The following is an 18,785-nucleotide window of genomic DNA, read 5'->3' as shown; positions in this document are numbered from 1 at the left end:
GGAACCAGTTTGATAACCCCTTTTAGCAAACTGAGATGAGGTGTAACTTGCTATTCTGCCAATCTTGAGACCGTCTTCAATCATTTCTCCAGCCTTGATAACTTCAGCGAATGTCTTTCCACCCATTGTCACCATTCGCTCACAGTATTCCGAGTATTGAGATTGAATGAAGTAGGTGATCATTTTTTATTCCTCCATAGGTGGGTGCACCCTAGCAGTTTCTTCCCTCCAACGAATGTCATATTCTCGAATGGATTCAGTCGACTTTGGTTTTAGCTTGGTAATAAAGATCCTATCAGGAGCGATCTTAACATGAAACTTGTAGTGATCCACAAAAGCATTCGCTAGATCATCCCAAGTACGTCATTTAGTCACATCTTGCGTTCAGTACCACTCCAAGGCTTTTCCAATCAACTTTTCACAATAAATTTTCAAATGGAAGAAAGGATTCCCTGATCCACTAAACTTTTCAAACTTTGGAATCTTGTAACCGGGTGGAAGCTCAACTTCAGGGAATGTGCACAACTCTTCATATCTCACACCTGGCTACTATCGAAACCACGAAGACCTGTCATAGCATCTTCTAAGCTTTTCATCTTCTTACTCATCATTTCAGCATCAATTGATTTTGTATCATTTTCAATTTCAACATAGTGATTAACATCTTGGCGTTGAAACTCATGAGCCTTGGTAACAGGTGGAGCAGTGACATAAGTGCACACTGACAGAGCATGATGTGTTATCGTTGGAGCTTTTGGAGGAGAAAATGTGTACACAAGAGGAGTATCCTGAGTTAAATGAGTGAGTGAGGCACTCTGAGTTTGTTGAAAGGTGATAAAATGATCTTCGTGATTGAGCTCACTTGAAGTTGGAAACGAAGGTGGCATGGACCCTTTTTGGCGAGCATCAGGTGGTAAGTTCTGAGAAGCAGCTTGGTATTGTGCTACCAGGAGGTTCAGTTCACCAATTCATTGCTCTAGACGAGGATGACTTCCATGGGTGATTATGTTGCTACCGAGGCACTAGGATTGACTGAGACAGATGAAGTAGGGATTATTTCAAATGAAGCAACAGTGTTGATAGTGGAATCCATTTTTGAACGAGTCCTCTTACTAGTCCAAATAATAAATGATAAGTCTGTAGAAATTCCCTTGACCTTAGACCGTGTGAAATATGAATATTCTGCCAGAGGGTACTTTGGTGAAGTGAGCAAGTTTGATTACCAACACAAATCAGTCTCTCTTTCTAAAAAGAACTCAAAAAATAAGAGAGTTAGTCCATTAATCATAATAGAAAACCAAAACAACATATAAAGCAAATAACATTTATTTTACATAAAACAAATCAATCCAAAATTTGAGGAGGGAGAGACTCTAAAAGGAGACCAAATGGAGAAAAAAATTGATCCTTTTGTGAACTAACACTTTAATGGAAGAAAGGAATTTGAACAAAGTAAACTATGTGATTTGAATGAAGGTTCAAATGTTAAATTTTTGGAAGGTTCAACTGAAAAGCCCTTTTGAGAATGAAAACGTCTCAAAAATGACATGAAACTGATGGAATATTTAGTAACACCGGCAAGGTAAATGTGAAAAATAATTTTCAAGAACGACAAGGTCAACGTGAATTAGAATGATGACCTAACAAATTTTTTAAAGCTCTAATGAACTTAGCACTTGAGTGATTTTGAACGTATTTTCATAATAGGGTCAAAGAGTACTTTGGAAGGCTTGAAAATTGAGTTTATATGTTAAATGACGTTCTAAGACTTTAGAATGGAATAATGGACCAATTATGTTTAAAGCAAAACATTTGTATATAAACACATAGGTCAAACAAACACAAACGAAACAAAACTTGTAACATTTAACACACAAACAATATATAACTAATGCTTGCGTAATGAAGACACAACTTCCAATGCAAGTGTCTACGATCGTACAATAGTAAAGTAACCCAACCAAGGGTTGGGGTCGAGTCCCAAGGGAATGGACTTGAGAATTAATAGAAAAATAAAATTAAGTTCTAATTAGTCATAGCTAAAAACTTTGTCGAATACAAACATACTAAATCTAAGGGGTTACACAAAAGTGTCAATTAACAATGGGGATTTGTAACAAGTAAGCAAAAATCAGCGAAAATGCAAAGAGTACTAATCAAGGAGATGAGATTTTTGGGATGTGATAGGTATACAGGTTAAACTAGATCATTGGGTACATCTTTTTTATAGTAAATTCGTTGAATAATTGTGACTAGGCTAGACCATAGTGGTGTAAATTCTCTCTCGAGCAACTTACCCTGAATCAACTCAGTTTCTCTGGAACACCGAGTTGCCGGATGAAGAACAGCCTCCGTCCTAGCCCACTCACTCTCTCGAGCTAAGTGTGTGGGAGAAGGACTAGGGTTCACTCCCTCGAGCTAAACCTCATGTCGACCCAATCCCACTGACCATCAATTTAGTAGTCTTAGTTTTACGACCCCTCCTCGAGCAAGCCGAAAACACAAAGGTGAAATCGTATTTGCAACTACAATTGCATTAATTTCCAACACAACTACTAAATGAAATCACATTTAAACAATGATTAAACTATCAGCAAGCAAGACCCAACAATTAACTTAACCCGTATTCACAAAATCACACCCCAAGAATTGGGCTTTTAGCTAGACATGTATAATAAATAAAAATTTATACCAATATGAGTTTGCATTCAAATGGATATGAAGATTTAAGTCTCAAAACAAGTCAAGAGTGAAGAATCCACAAGAACCAAGTCCAAAATCTTGGAGTTGAAACCCTTTGAACCTTCAAGTTCTTCAAAACTCTCTCCAAACTTAGAACTCAAAAATAAAAGCAAATTCTTAAAAAATACTACTCAAAGCTAAAAATTTGATCCTAGAATAATAATTCTCAACGAGTATTTATAGTTTTCAAAAATCTGTGCTACGAAGGATCACTCGGCGAAGTTAGTCGAAATCGCCGATCAACTCGGCGGTCCGCCCTTTGGTCTAGCTCATCCCCGTCTTGCATTAGCCTTCAGTATCATCGTGTTTTGGATCATTAGGCGACATAGTACTGTTTTGCAGAACTGCTCGGTGACACGCCGACTGCTCCTTTCCACTGCTGGTTTGATCCTTTCCTTCAGGGCTCAGCACACTGGAATAAAAGGCGAGGATAAGACCTTTTGGTGACTCGCCGAACGGGTTCGGCGATTCTCAAATCTTCATTTCTTCGTTCTTTCAGCTGCCTTTGTTTCTTTTTGCTAAGTAGTGTCTATGCTTTCCTTCAAACTCCAAATACCTGAAACTTAAGGGTTTTCATCAGATATTGAGACAAAATATGCATTTGAGGACACTAATTCTATCAAAATATAGCCGTAAATGAGTTCAATTTGTGGACTCATCAACACCCCAACTTAAACTTTTGCTTGTCCTCAAGCAAACTCAAGCTCAACCGTTCAAAAAGGAGGTCTCGAATAGTGCTACACAAGACTCAATCATGAATGCACACAACAAGACTCAATTAACTTATGCAAAGATCCAATGTGTACCCAAAGATTCAAGTTGTGACACACCATTCTCAAAGATTCTCAAGCTCGCAATACTTGCTTCAAATGCAAGTTCGAGCTCAACAAAAGTATTTGAATGCCCTCACAGAAAGGATGATTCCATACTCAGCCACAAACGTTTAATCATTTAAAGTGCTGGAATCAAATGCAACGCTCACTCTCACAAGGAAGTACACAATGCATGATTTCACCCATAGGTTTGCCTGTATTTACCAATCAACATTTGTTTCGGCCTACTCAAGATCAAAAAGGTCTTTTTAAGGCTTGTAATGGGCCTAAGTGCAAAGGTATGGTCATTTAGGCTCGGTGACTTTCATCCTCATGAAATGTGGTGCTCACCACACTTCCTTTCCTATTCCTTCATCATTTTTTTTAGTGCTCATAAGTCATCCTATTATTCACTTTTCATGGATTGTTTAGAAACCCCATTTCTTTTGTACTTTATTCCAAAACTTTCTTTTTCATTCTTTTTTTTTCTTTCTCTTTTCACTCTTTTTTTTATATGGAGGGGTTCCATTTTTCTCAAAACCACGGAGAAGAGGGACTTTCTTGCACTACTTGATTTGCCTTCTCTTTTCACCACACCCCCAACTTAGGCTTTTGGCCTAAGTTGACTATCCAACTAACCACAACTCCATGAGGATTATGGGTAATGGATAAAGAAAAGTCTAGTTTTCATCAAGTTTCTTCCAAATGAAGGTAAGGTTCAAGGGATGTTAAAGAGAGGTTCACACACTCACAAGGTCGGTCACAAAAGAGGTATTTGTCAAATTGGATCACACTCTTCGAAGTTGCCTAAGATCATATCAAGAGATAGCCTTACTTCATCGATCGAACCAACGGGGTCAATTTTAGGTGTATTCATGCATGGTTCATAGTAAGCTCATCACACAAGGCATCGACACTAAAGTCAAACAAGACTTCACACTTTCGCTAGTGTGCAACAGTCATCACAAGAGAATCAATTTGATAGATAGCTAATCACAACGAGATGCAAAGAGTTCACATATTATCTATGCAACTTCATTTTGCCTCATCGTAGCCACACATTCATGTTCGTTCGATCATGAGCACTATTTAAGTCAAATTTTGCAAAAAAATAGCCACATTCAACACACGAGAGATGGCAAAATTTTTCGAAAAGGTCAAAATCATTTTGCAATTTAAAACAAAAGGAGCCACAAGCCCAAACATCCACAAAAATAGTATTAACACAACATTATAGCTCACAACTCAAATACTCAAACAAAACACGATTCACGAGTTGCCCACAAAGGTGGGCCTCACCCCACCACAATAAAAAAACATTTGTCCTCAAATGCAAGAAGCTTAGGTCTTGCAAACCAACCTTTGGTGCCGATTAAGATGCAATTGAGATACTAGGCGGCAATGCAATCCAACTCCGAGCACAACTCAATAACCAACATACAATATAGACGCAGAGATATAAAAGTAGAGGTGCAGGTGTGAATTTGAAGAATGAACAGTGAGGGAGCTTTAAAGAATTTAAGCAATTTAAACCTTTGATTTTAAAGACCATCCAGTTTTCGCCCATTCAGCGACATTAGTCATGATCGCCGAAATATTCAGTGACGCGCCGTATCGTCACTTACCTCACCGAGTTTTACAGAACTCCCAGTCAATGTTGGGAATCCAAATGGCGATAAGGATTAGAATCGCCGAAAAAGGTGACGATTCTCCAATAATTTCTTAGGCTCGCCGAGATTTACAGGTTCTATCTTAAAGTTGCCTTGAGCTCAACGGCAATTGGATCAGGGTCGCCGACATCTTTGGCGAACCACCGAATGAAACTTTTTGCTCGTTAAACTCTTTTTTTCCTAACACTTTCCACGCTTCAGCCTGCACAACCAACACACCATTATTTTTAAAACAAACCTAAAACAATAAAAAAGGTTTTGGGTTGCCTCCCAAACAGCGCCTTAGTTAACGTCGCGGCACGACGCAAGTCAACACCTAGTCCTCATTTTTGGAGTCGCCCATGGTATAACTAGGAGAATCCTCGGCAAACGGTGGATAGCGACCTGATATCAAATGGTTTATCTAGGCATCTTGCAGCTAAATAGTCATGGAATTTGTGGTAGTTGTCTGATTCAACATTTTGATGTTTTGTTTCATCTCATTCAACATATTGTCTTGTTCTTTGATTGTTTGTTGAATGAGCGAGAGGACTTCGTCATTTTGTATGCCCTCTTCCTTCTTCCCCTTTGTACACTCTCAAAGGGAGAAGTGTTTGTCCCTTTTCAAGGCCTGTGTTTCCAACTCCAAGACTCTTTTGGATAAGAAATCCAACTGAGTTAACAGTGCATCCCACTCTTGTTTCTTATTGGCCTCCTTGTTGGCTTCAATCATGCCATCTAGGAGTTTGGCTACGACTTCACAGGGTTGGTGTAGCATACCACCCGTGAAAAGTTGATTAACATTACTTCTATTTTCGAGTCCAAAACCCATATAGAAGCTCTCCAGTAGCACCTTGTCGGTCATACCATGAGTGGCACATGGCTGCAGCACTGCCTGAAACTTCAACCACATTTCCTGAATAGTTTCATCCCCTACTTGTTTTAACGTTAAGAGGTTTTCCCTAAGGTTCAACAGTTTCAAGAAGGGGTGATCTGTTTGATACCCATAATGATACTTCATATCCATTTTTCTACTTCAATACACAAACAAGCAACACAAAACAAAACTAAAAATTAAGTAAGTGAACTACAACTAAGAAGACCAAAAATTTTACTAAACTAAGAATTCTCAAGTAACACCACTCCCCGGCAACGGTGCCATTTTGATGTTTGCGTAATGAAGACACAACTTCCAATGCAAGTGTCTACGATCGTACAATAGTAAAGTAACCTAACCAAGGGTTGGGGTCGAGTCCCAAGGGAGTGGTCTTGAGAATTAATAGAAAAATAAAACTAAGTTCTAATTAGTCATAGCTAAAAACTTTGTCGAATACAAACATACTAAATCTAAGGGGTGACACAAAAGTGCGAATTAACAATGGATGTTTGTAACAAGTAAGCAAAAATCAGCAAAAATGCAAAAAGTACTAATCAAGGAAATGAGATTCTTGGGATGTGATAGGAATATGGGCTAAACTAGATCATTGGGTACATGCTTTTGATGATAAATTCGTTGAATATTTGTAACTAGGCTAGACCATAGTGGAGGTAAATTCTCTCTCAAGCAACTTACCCCGAATTAACTCGGTTTCTCTCGAACACCGAGTTGTCGCACGAAGAACAGCCTCCGCCTTAGCCCACTCACTCTCTCGAGCTGAGTGTGTGTGGGAGAAGGACTAGGGTTCTCTCTCTCGAGTTGAACCTCATGTCGATCCAATCCCACCGGCCATCAATTTAGTAGTCTTAATTTTATGATCTCTCTCTCGAGCAAGCTGAAAACACAAAGGTGAAATCGTATTTGCCACTACAATTCCATTAATTTCCAACACAACTACTAAAGAATATCACATTTAAACAACGATTAAACTATCAGCAAGCAAGACCCAACAATTAACTTAACCCATATTCACAAAATCACACCCCAAGAATTGGGCTTTTAGCTAGACATGATAAGAGATAGAAATTTATACCAATATGAGTTTGCATTCAAATGGGTATAAAAATTTAAGTCTCAAAACAAGTCAAGAGTGAAGAATCCACAAGAACCAAGTCCAAAATCTTAGAGTTGAAACCCTTTGAACCTTCAAGTTCTTCAAAACTCTCTCCAAACTTAGAACTCAAAAATAGAAGAAAAGTCTGAAAAATTAATGTTCAAAGCTAAAAATTCGATCCTAGAATAATAATTCTCAACAAGTATTTGTAGTTTTCAAAAATCTGTGTTGCGAAGGATCACTCGGCGAAGTTAGTCGGAATCACTGATCAACTCGGCGGTCCACCTTTTGGTCTAGTTCATCGCCGTCTTGTGTTAGTCTTCAACATTGTCGTGTTTTGGATCATTAGGCGACATAGTACTGTTTCACAGAATTGCTCGGCGACACGCCGATTGCCCCTTTCCACCGCTGATTTGATCCTTTCCTTCAGGGCTCAGCACACTGGAACAAAAGGCGAGGATAAGACCTTTTGGCGACTCACCGAATGGGTTCGGCGATTCTCAAATCTTCATTTCTTCGTTCTTTCAGCTGCCTTTTTTTTCTTTTTGCTAAGTAGTGTCCATGTTTTCCTTCAAACTCTAAATACTTGAAACTTAAGGGTTTTCATTAGATATTGAGACAAAATATGCATTTGAGGACACTAATTCTATCAAAATATAGTCCTAAATGAGTCCAATTTGTAAACTCATCAACACCCCCCAACTTAAACTTTTGTTTGTCCTCAACCAAACTCAAGTTCAGTCGTTCAAAAAGGAGGTCTCGAACAGTGCTACACAAGACTCAATCATGAATGCACACAACAAGACTCAATTTACTTATGCAAAGATCCAATGTATACCCAAAGATTCAAATTGTGACACATCATTCTCAAAGATTCTCAAGTTCGCAATACTTGTTTCAAATGCAAGTTCGAGCTCAACAAAAGTATTCGAATTCCCTCACAGAAAGGATGATTCCATACTCACCCACAAAGGTTTAATCATTTAAAGTTCTAGAATCAAATGCAACACTCACTCTCACAAGGAAGAACACAATGCATGTTTTCACCCATAGGTTTGTCCGTATTTACCAATCATTTCCTTCAAGGCTCAGCACACTGGAACAAAAGGTGAGGATAAGACCTTTTGGCAACTCGCCGAACGGGTTCGGCAATTCTCAGATCTTCATTTCTTCGTTCTTTCAGCTGCCTTTGTTCCTTTTTGCTAAGTAGTGTCCATGCTTTTCCTCAAACTCCAAATACCTGAAACTTAAGGGTTTTCATCAAATATTGCGACTAAATATGCATTTGAGGACACTAATTCTATCAAAATATAGCATGAGTCCAATTTGTGAACTCATCAATAACGCCTCCTAACATACATGTGACATTTTTAAGTCAAAGGTAGGCCTAACGTTTGAAGGATGTGTATATCGTTTGTCAAACGTTTTATTACCCCCAAAATATTTATACAAACCTTATTAATAAAACAAATGGGGATACATATTAGAGGAGAGGGAAATAAATATCAGTCTCATACAAGGGTACAATGGTAAACTAAACTAAACTTCCATATGAAATCTTCATTCCCGAACTTCTTGATGCTTTTGAATTTCTTCCGTATGAGAAGGATCTTCATTTGACTTAAACAAAGAAACTACCTATAAAATAAAAATTCAACCCCAAGGGACAATGATACGCACAAATCAACATACATATCCTTCAAATTTAACAGATAGTTGAATGATCGTCTTATATTGACCGGAGGTCAATTAGACACAATGTGGCCTTCTAATGGGTCCAATACACCTTCGGTATTGGGTCATCTTAGATTAATGCACCTAAAAAAAGGATTTTGGCTTAACTCTAACTTAGGTAAACTAGAGTGGATTTTGAAACGAGACACGGTTACCCGAGTCGGACAAACTATGGGGCGAAGTACAATAAACGACGTTAGATGACCACAAGCCAACTATTCTTTTATCACTTCAAAAAAATTCGAATGTGCTTTTTTGAAGGACAGTCATGGAAAGCCACGTAACCGCCTTTTTTTCTAATGCAATCTATTTGTCGTTTGGCGGAATTGATGCTATGAAATGCCACAATTTATAATATATAAGAATTGAAACAATTAAGCAATTTAAACAAATAGTCAAATAAGTCAATTTTAAGGTTAGAACTCATTTAATTCCCCAGCAGAGTCGTCATTCTGTTTTATTTAAAATAGACTGGTTTTAAGAGTCGCCACTTAATTTTTAAGAAAAATCAAGAAAACTATTTTTTCCATAAGACTAAAACAGAAATCTAAAGAATGAATGGATTAACAAGTATCAAGGTCTTATCTGTCCAAAAATTGAAAAAAATTTGAACCAAATAAGACTTGAGGCAGCTTTGTTTAGACCAAATTTTTCTGGTGGACCAAAGTGTTAGTTGAGGGTTCAGGAGGGTCATTTATTGTGGATATGCAAAAAGGAAGTTGTACATGTAGAATATGAGATTTAACAGGTTTGCCTTGTCCTCATGCTTTGGTTAGTATTCATGGAAATGGTGATAGAGTTGAAGATTATGTGAATGTACACTACAAAGTTGAAACTTTCAAAAATGTGTACTCATATTTCATTAACTCAATCAATCTCGAGAATCATTTGTCAAAAGTTATGAATGATGATGAGGTTCTTCCTCGTAAGATAGTAAGAAACAAGAGAGAGAGGAAACCTAAATTAAGACGAAAGGAAGCTGAAGAACTACAAAAATAGAAACAAGCTGAAGTGCAAAGACAATCGGAAAGTAGGTTAGAGAAAAGGGGTGAAGAATTGGCTCCAAAAAAAATCAAAAAAGGCACTATTCATATAAGATGTTTTATATGCAACAAAGATGGACACAATGCAAGAGGCTACTACTAGTATGCCAATATTGTTGTGCCAAAAACAAGACAACCTTTTTAAACTCAAGACTTGGTGTCTGATTATGTCTCGTGTGGATACTCTAACCAATTTAACTATGACACATGGAATAATTCTCAATTGGAGGTCAATTTAGCAAATCAATCTATAATAACTCAGGTTGTGATCTAAACTTTTAATATTGTCTTTCATTAACTATATATCATATGACAAATTTTAAAGTTGTAATTTTTTTATTAGGAATCAAGACAAAAATCAACTGGTGTTGAATGCATTCAAGATGGAGTTGTTGTTGAAGTCACATATATTGTAAATGTGAGTGATAAAGGTATTGATTGTGTGCGAGGAGCTTGGTGTACTCAAGATGAAATTGTTGATTATGTTCGAGAAACTCGGTGTACCCAAGATGAAAGTCTTGACTGTGTGCGAGGAACTCGGTGTGCTCAAGATAAAAGTGTTGATTGTATGCGAGCAACTTGGTGTGCTCAAGATAAACGTGTTGATTGTGCTCGAGGAGTTCGGTGTGCTCAAGAAAAAAGTGTTGATTATATGCGAAGAGCTTGGTGTCCTCAAAATGAAAGTGTTGATTATGTGCGAGAAGCTCAGCGTGCTCAAGATGAAGCTGTTGATTGTGTGTGAGGATATAGGTGTGCTCAAGATGAAAGTGTTGATTGTGTGCGAGGAGCTCGATGTGCTCAAGATGAAAGTGCTAATTATGTGCGAGGAGATCAGTATGCTCAAGATGAAAGTGTGCATGAAGGCTTATCAAAAAGAGGCAGAATTTACAAGAAAAATGTCATGAAGGATTATGTTTGTGAAGCTTCAATGAAAAGGTCCAGGAAGTGTTAATATGACACTGTATATAAAGTGTCTTATTTTGTTAAAACTTGTGGTCATGTGACCTTAACTCATTAGTCAGAAAGTGCTAATATGACACTGTATATAAAGTCTTTTTTTGTCAAAATTGTGATCATATGACCTTAACTCATTCGTTAGGAAGTATTATTATGACATTGTATATGAAATGTTTTATTTTGTTAAAACTTGTCGTCATATAATTATTGTGTAGCCCTTGTGGTCGAGCCCTTCTCCAAACCCCGTGTATAGCGGAAGTTTTAGTTTAACGGGCGACCCTTTTATTGGTCGTCATGTGACCTTAACTCATTAGTTATATGTGTTATTTTATAAGTAGTATTTTTTGTTGAAGGGTGCTACTTATTTAGTGACATTTGATAGTTGAATGGTGATTTATAGGCAATTTATTGTAAAGTGACGGATGAAGTTGCAAATACAAGAGTCAATACTAAGCACACTAAAAGGAATTCACTTCTTGGAATTCAAGCCTTTTGTGATTGCAGCAGCAATAGCAATCTCATTTGCAGTAAAAACTGAGACAGTAGACAGTGAGAAAGCAGTATCTGCTCTAGTTCAGCATGTACAAAAGGATAAAGTTATGAAGTGCATTGAATTGATTCAAGAATTGTGTTTAGCAAGTGACTTTGTTAAAGTTCCAATTGCTTCTTCAATCCCATCTGTTCCTCAGAGTCCAATTGGTGTGTTGGATGCAGCATGTTTAAGTAGAATTGATGGCTCAGGAGTTGAGTCGCAGTCGAATTCATCACATAGTAGTCCAGTGAAGAGGAGAAAGCTAAATACTTAGAGATGGATGGATGAACATTAAGTGGAAAGAAGGCCTTTTGTCAAGTTATTATGATATAGTTGAATGAGAGTTTTGGTGTGATCTTTTGAGAATTACAATGCACCCCACAACACATAACTTCAAAATAAAGAAAGTTAGGAAATATTATGAAGAAAATGAATACATATAATGGTAGTGGGGGGAAAGAGATTATGAGTAGTTGAATCATTTTGGTGGTTGGAGACTGAAGAAAAGATATACAGACAAAAGATTTCATTCCATTAACGTATATAAAAAAAAAGTTGAAGCTGTTAAATATTAGACTTCTTGACAGCTAAAGAAGCCAAGATTAATTAGGCAAGAAATCAGAATGCAAAACAAAACAAAAAAAAAAACAAAAAGAGCAACTCTTATAATCGTGTCTTGCTTTTGAGTTTATCATATATAAAAGTTTGTTTTGCCTTTGAGGGCTTGTATTTGTTTTTAGAGTTTAATTTTATTTTTTTAAAAGTAAAAAAAAAAAGAGAAGAGAAGAAGAACGCTAGGAGAAAAAGGAGACAAGAGAATGATTTGGGGAACTAATGATAAAATAAAAAGTTCAATATCATATTTTTTGCGGGTCGGGTTAAATGGGACGGGTTATTAAATGGTTTAAATGGATATGTATTTGATTTTTAAAATTTAGTTAAAAATAAAAATTTCTTGTCAGCAAATTTTGGTGAAAAAAACAATACAATAGGCTGAGTGACTTCTATTCAAAGAAGTCATAATTGAGTGACTTTTGAGTTGAAAATGAAAGTTGAGTGACTTTCTGTGAAAAAAGTTGATAATTGAGTGACCATCAAAGTTATTAACTCGTTAATTGAGTTGTTGCATTTAGTTTCTGGATTTGTAATTGAACTCTAGTCTTATTATAATAGTTGAGAAGTTGGTTATTGTTACATTCAAATTGAGTTCATTACAGACTGTATGTAACTAATGTTCAGTATTGTAGAATGTCTAACAAATGCATAACAATTCGTGATATTAATACATGGATAAACATAATTGAGAAATAGACATAATGAAATTAAAAATTACAAAAAAGAAAGAGGAAAGAATGTGGAATAAGTAGATACAAGATAAATAAATTTGTTCACTTTCAGAGGCATATTGCATCACCTCTTCTAAGCTTAACACACACACACACATATATATATATATATAATATCCTTTGGCGAAATAGAATGGTTAATATACATTAAATCCTGCGGGGATAATTCAAAAAAGTGATAAGGTATTTATATAAAAATATTTAAATAGTTTAAAGGGTTGCTTAGGTATTTAACCGTTATTTTAAGCGTATGGAGTTATCATCAGAATGGTTGCGGAAGAGCGTTTGAATTTGTCAGCATCGATATTTAGGTTGAAAACCCGTTCCAATATTAATTGCGCAGTGAAAAAATTTGAAAAATATGCCCAAGTCCTAATTTAAAATTTGAATTATATAAATAGTCTATTGTATTTGTGTGCCAAATGAATGCCCCTATTGAAACCTTTGACCAACCCTGAAAATTCCAAACACGCTTGCCAAGTTAGTCGACAATTCCCTTTTCCTTTCTTTGAAAACCTCAAACCTGAAATATCATTAATCATCAACATTCAACACCAGCCCTCTTTCTTTCTTTTTTTCTATAATCTATTTGCATCAGTTTTCATTTGATTTACAAACCTAACTAACAACCCAATAATCAGAAATTTTGATATTGATATTGGTTGTTCATGGATATGGTGTCTTATGCTTATAGAGATGCAGCGGCACAGACAGTATCAACAAAAAAAGTTGAGAGGCCCATTTCACCCTCCGATGAACTTACCTACCCCTTTGGAGAATTGGGTGTCGACTTGACCCAATCGGAGCTCCGGGAAACTGCATATGAGATCCTTGTCGGCGCTTGCAGGAGCTTCAACTCTGGCAAGACATTGAAATATGTTTCCAGCTCCGTTAAATCGTCTACCTCATCATCATCATCGTCCAAGGCGGCTAGTAAGGTGAAGAAGGCGCTTGGTTTGAAGAAGAATTTGGAATCGGTGAGTGGGAAAAAGGCTTCTACTGTTGGTGAGCTTATGAGGGTACAAATGGGGATTTCAGAGCAAACTGATTCTAGGGTCCGACGAGCCTTCTTGAGAGTTGCTGCTGGACAGGTTTATACTACTTTCTTTGCACCTTGCTCTTGTTTGGATTTTGATTGATTTAACTCTGTTTTTAAATTGAAAAGGGAAATCTTTTACGCCCCATAGCTTGGTATTTTAGTGGGAAAATGCAAAGGAGACACTAACTAATTTGCAGCAACCGACTGATGCTCTTTCGTCCATCATTTACATTTTTCCTATCTTACTTATCCCTTATTGGTTGAGAATTGAATCTTGGGAAGGAGAGGATGCGATCTTGATGGACCTCATCTACATTACATGATGGATTAATTTAAAATGAATTTGATATACACTACAGATCAATATGCTACAACAATGTTCTTTAAGCTGCTGCTTAGTGATTAGTTTGTTTCTTCTACTTACCAGCTTGGAAGACGTCTCGAGTCAATGGTTCTACCACTGGAGCTCTTACAGCATTTCAAATTCTCAGATTTTCCAAATCCGCAGGAATATGAAGTATGGCAGAGGAGAAACTTGAAGCTACTAGAGGCTGGGCTTGTCTTGCATCCATGCTTGCCGCTGGATGAGACAGATACACGTCCTAAACAGCTTCAGCAGATTATACGTGGGGCTCTAGTGAAACCCATGGAAACTACAAAGCACAGTGAATCAATGCTAGAACTACGAAATCTTTCCACATCTCTCGCCTGCAGATCATTTGATGGGTCAAGCCCTGAGATATGCCATTGGGCAGATGGAACACCATTGAATCTCCGACTCTACCAAATATTGCTTGAAGCTTGTTTTGATGTGAATGATAAGATCTCTGTTATTGAAGAAGTTGATGAGGTCTTAGAAATCATAAAAAAAACATGGGTTATCCTTGGTATAGACCAGATGTTCCATAATATTTGCTTTTCATGGGTTTTATTTCATCGATATGTTGCATGCAGCCAAGTTCAAAACGAGCTGCTCTTTGCCGCTGATAATTTGTTGTCAGACGTAGCAAAGGATTCCAAGGCAGTAAAACACCCAACTTGCTCTCAGACCTTGAGTTCTCTACTTGGTCTGATTGTAGGTTGGGCGGAGAAAAGGCTGCTTGTATATCATGATAGCTTTTACAGGGACAACATTGATAGCATGCAAAGTCTTCTCTCTATGAGTTTATCAGCTACGGAAATTTTGGTTGAACACAGTTCAGGCAACTATCAGAAAAGGAGTAAAGAGGTTGATGTTGCATTTAGCACAGTTGATAGTTACATCAGGGCTTCGATGCTCCGCACCTTCTCTCAGGCAAGTTAGTCTTCCTGCTTTGGTAAACCTCACCATGGAGTACAAACATCATGTCAGGAACTCCAGTTTGCATTATTAATTTAAGGGTAGTTCAGTGTTTTTCGGCTCTCTTTCTCAGGAATATAGAATGGTGTCATTGGTGCTTCCCCTATAGTTCTCATCTCAGCTACCCTTTGACTTGAAGTGAGAGTTTTTCTTCCCCTTTGTAGAGAGGATTGCTTCTGTCATTGTGACAATTACAATCTCCTGATAGTGTAGAGCTTCATAAGGATTCTACTGATAATCTATATTTGTGCTGAATATTGTGTTCCAGTGCAACAATCATCCTCCCTCTAGCTGTAGTAAGACTTGATGCTTTAAACATCCTGTCTATACTTTGTTATTTAAGACCTCTAACTTTCATAAGTTAAACTTTTGCTCCTTTGGTGGAAAATGTGACTAACTCTGCTTACTCTGCCCAAAGACAGGAAAAAGAGAGGTTGATATCAAGCAGAAAGTCTTCTAAACAACAGCATAATCCTCTTCCTATCCTTTCTATCCTTGCCCAAAATGTTAGTGATCTGGCTTTTAATGAGAAAGAGATTTATAGTGCTGTTCTGAAGAGATGGCACCCTCTTGCAACTGGTGTAGCTGTTGCGACGCTTCATGCTTGCTATGGAAATGAGCTGAAGAAGTTTGTTTCCGGGATAAGTGAGTTGACTCCAGATGCTGTACAGGTGCTGATAGCAGCTGACAAGTTGGAGAAAGATCTTGTACAGATGGCTGTTATGGATGCTGCCGACAGTGAAGATGGAGGAAAGTCATTAATGACAGAGATGACTCCTTATGAAGCTGAAGCTGTGATCGCAAACCTGGTGAAATCATGGATAAGTACTCGAGTGGACAGACTTAAGGAATGGGTCACCAGGAATCTGCAACAAGAGGTATGTCTCCTTCTTTGTTGCTGGATTGTACTAATGTCTGGTGTCATGGACCATCACCATTGAACACTACTCTTTCGTCAAATTTGGATGTAAGAAAATGAAGGTTTTGGGGTCATGGTGTTATAAAAATTTCTTTCAGATAATTCTTTTCCTGTATTAAATGTTGTGGCCCTATCCTTAAGCAATAATACAGAAGGAAAGAGGGAGAGTCCGTTCCCCATTGCAAAAGTATACTATCAACTATACCCAATATTATACAACTATCTTGTAATTAGGGATCGTTTGGTTGCCGGTTAGGAGCTAAGTTATTCATGTATTTAGTCGTGCATAAGTAATATCATGTTTGTTAATATTCTTTCGTGATGTATAAAATTCTATTGACCTTATACGGTGTGTTTGCAATTTAGAAACTCATGTAACTTATACAGAACCTGTGTATTATTTTATGCAGGATTGAAGATGGAATAACTAACTCATGAATAACTAAAATCCTGCATAAAATAATAAATAGATTTCTTCATAACTAATTCATGTATTACTAATACCTGCATAACTCTAACCTAGGGGTCGTTTGGTAGCTGGATAAGAAACAAGTTATCCATGTATTAATTTGTGTATAACTAATATGTTGTTCATGTATAAAATTAATACGACGTTTGGGTAACAATTTAAATATTCGCATAACTAATATACTTTTGCAGGATAGAAGGTGGAATAACTAATACATGCATAAAATAATACATTAGATTCACTCATAACTATTTTCTACTGTACTAGTGCATCCATAACTCTAACCAACTACCGAAGTCTCAGATTTTCCTTCACTCATCCGGTATGCCTGGAAGCTTCCTGCCAAGTCAAAAGGGTGAAAATAATGATAGGATCTGTCTTCATTATCATTGTTCTTGTCCTTCATCCCTGCAAACTCCCCTCCAACTAAACAGAGAGGAGAGAGAGAGATTGTCCAAATTAACATTTTTATCTCCTGTGTCTCTTTCTTTTCCCCTGGCAGAGGGGTAAGAGAGTGTGGAGTTAAAGTCTTGTTTATATTATCTTACTATTATATTGGTTATGGTCTGCCGGTGCTACTTGGTCATGCTGTATACAAACCTTGAACAGACAGCTAAAGTGGTACCGCATTACCTGATCTTTCACCTTTTGTAGATTTGGAACCCTCGTGCAAATAAAGAGCGAGTTGCTCCCTCTGGAGTGGAGGTCCTACGCAGCATAGATGAGACTTTTGAAGCATTTTTTTTGTTACCGATACCTATGCATCCAGCTTTGCTTCCAGAATTAAAGAATGGTCTTGACAGATGCCTGCAGAACTACATATTGAAGGCTATATCTGGCTGTGGTAAATATTAATTTTAGCTGCCATGTATTGATAAATGATGTGATAGTTGACGTTGTAGATCACTAATTTCTAGTGCATTGCAGGATCTCGAAGTACCTTTGTTCCAACTATGCCTGCTTTGACTAGATGCTCAACTGGGTCAAAGTTCCGTGTGTTCAGGAAGAAAGAGAGACCTCCTATGGTTTCGTATAGGAAATCTCAGAGTGGGACCACTAATGGAGATGATTCTTTCAGTATACCTCAGCTGTGTGTCCGTATAAATACTTTGCATTCCATACGAAAAGAATTAGATGTACTTGAGAAAAGGACAATTTCCCAACTGAGGGATAATACGCGTGCTCATGATGATAATATTGTTGATGGGTTGGGCAAATGTTTTGAGCTGTCAGTAGCTTCTTGTTTGGAAGGGATCCAGCAGCTTTCTGAAGCAATTTCATATAAAATCATCTTCCATGAGTTGAGGCATATCTTCTGGGATTATCTATATGTCGCAGATGTTTCATCATCCCGGATTGAACCTTTCCTTCAGGAGCTGGAGAATAACCTTGAGATCATATCGGCAACAGTTCATGACAGGGTCCGGACACGTGTAATCACTAATGTAATGAAAGCCTCTTTTGATGGATTCTTGTTGATTTTGTTGGCGGGAGGACCCTCTCGTGCTTTTTCACTTGCTGATGCTGCAATTATAGATGAAGATTTGAAGTTCCTAATGGATCTATTCTGGTCTGATGGGGATGGGTTACCGACTGACCTTATAGACAAGTTTTCAGTTACTTTGAAAGGCATTCTTCCTCTTTTCCATACTGATACCGCTATCCTGATTGAGCAACTTGAGTATGCCACTGAAGATAATTTGGGCACTTCAGCTAAATCCAGACTTCCCTTGCCTCCTACATCAGGTAACTGGAGTCCAACTGAGCTCAGCACCATTATGCGCGTCCTGTGTTATCGAAATGATAAAATTGCTACTAAGTTTCTAAAGAAGAAATACAACTTGCCAAAGAAACTGTGACCATTCACATTCACATGGTTGGGAATTCGGAAATTAATGAGGTGATGTTAGCCAAGTATACCAGGTGTATCTTAGATTAGGTTGTTCATAGTAGGTAGTGGTGTGATTATTTTGTACAGAATACTTGTGATTTATTGAGGCATATCGTACGACTGTTAGGACGTTAAAAGAAGAAAAAAATGGTCAGTTTGTAAAGCAAGATTTTGAGGATTACTGTAATGTGAGTGAAATTATGACATGTCTACGTGAAGGAGTGCTATTAATACATTACCAGCAGAAAAGATATGCGTAACTGCTTGAAGTGGGAACAAACCGTAGTAGTCCCTCAGTTTAAAAAATAATGATATAGTTTGA

At 37.4% G+C, this 18,785-nt stretch overlaps 2 protein-coding genes across 2 annotated transcripts in view; both read left to right on the top strand.

Moving 5' to 3' along the window:
• LOC125825309 (protein phosphatase 2C and cyclic nucleotide-binding/kinase domain-containing protein) overlaps nt 1–18,785 on the top strand; it is a 532,052-nt gene that overhangs the window by 163,096 nt on the left and 350,171 nt on the right. The gene's annotated exons all lie outside the window — the stretch shown is intronic.
• On the top strand, nt 13,410–18,675 carry LOC125825310 (protein unc-13 homolog). The gene is made up of 5 exons (XM_049504654.1): nt 13,410–13,897; nt 14,273–15,139; nt 15,607–16,062; nt 17,227–17,416; nt 17,500–18,675. Exons 1-5 carry the CDS (start codon nt 13,475–13,477, stop codon nt 18,429–18,431), a joined length of 2,868 nt encoding a protein of 955 aa, XP_049360611.1. The 5' UTR covers nt 13,410–13,474; the 3' UTR covers nt 18,432–18,675.

This window comes from Solanum verrucosum, unplaced genomic scaffold (genome assembly GCF_900185275.1).
Source record: "Solanum verrucosum unplaced genomic scaffold, falcon-dt-bn FXZP01000051.1, whole genome shotgun sequence".
NCBI lineage: Eukaryota > Viridiplantae > Streptophyta > Magnoliopsida > Solanales > Solanaceae > Solanum > Solanum verrucosum.
Note: the sequence above shows the minus strand (reverse complement) of the source record. Positions and strands in the feature narration are given on the sequence as shown.

Bases quoted from the DNA above. Each gene is read 5' to 3' on its own strand.
- LOC125825310 (XM_049504654.1), top strand. From the start codon at position 13,475: ATGGATATGGTGTCTTATGCTTATAGAGATGCAGCGGCACAGACAGTA. The intron at 15,140-15,606 runs GCAAGTTAGTCT...GCCCAAAGACAG, and splicing joins TGCTCCGCACCTTCTCTCAG to GAAAAAGAGAGGTTGATATC. The intron at 17,417-17,499 runs GTAAATATTAAT...AGTGCATTGCAG, and splicing joins GAAGGCTATATCTGGCTGTG to GATCTCGAAGTACCTTTGTT.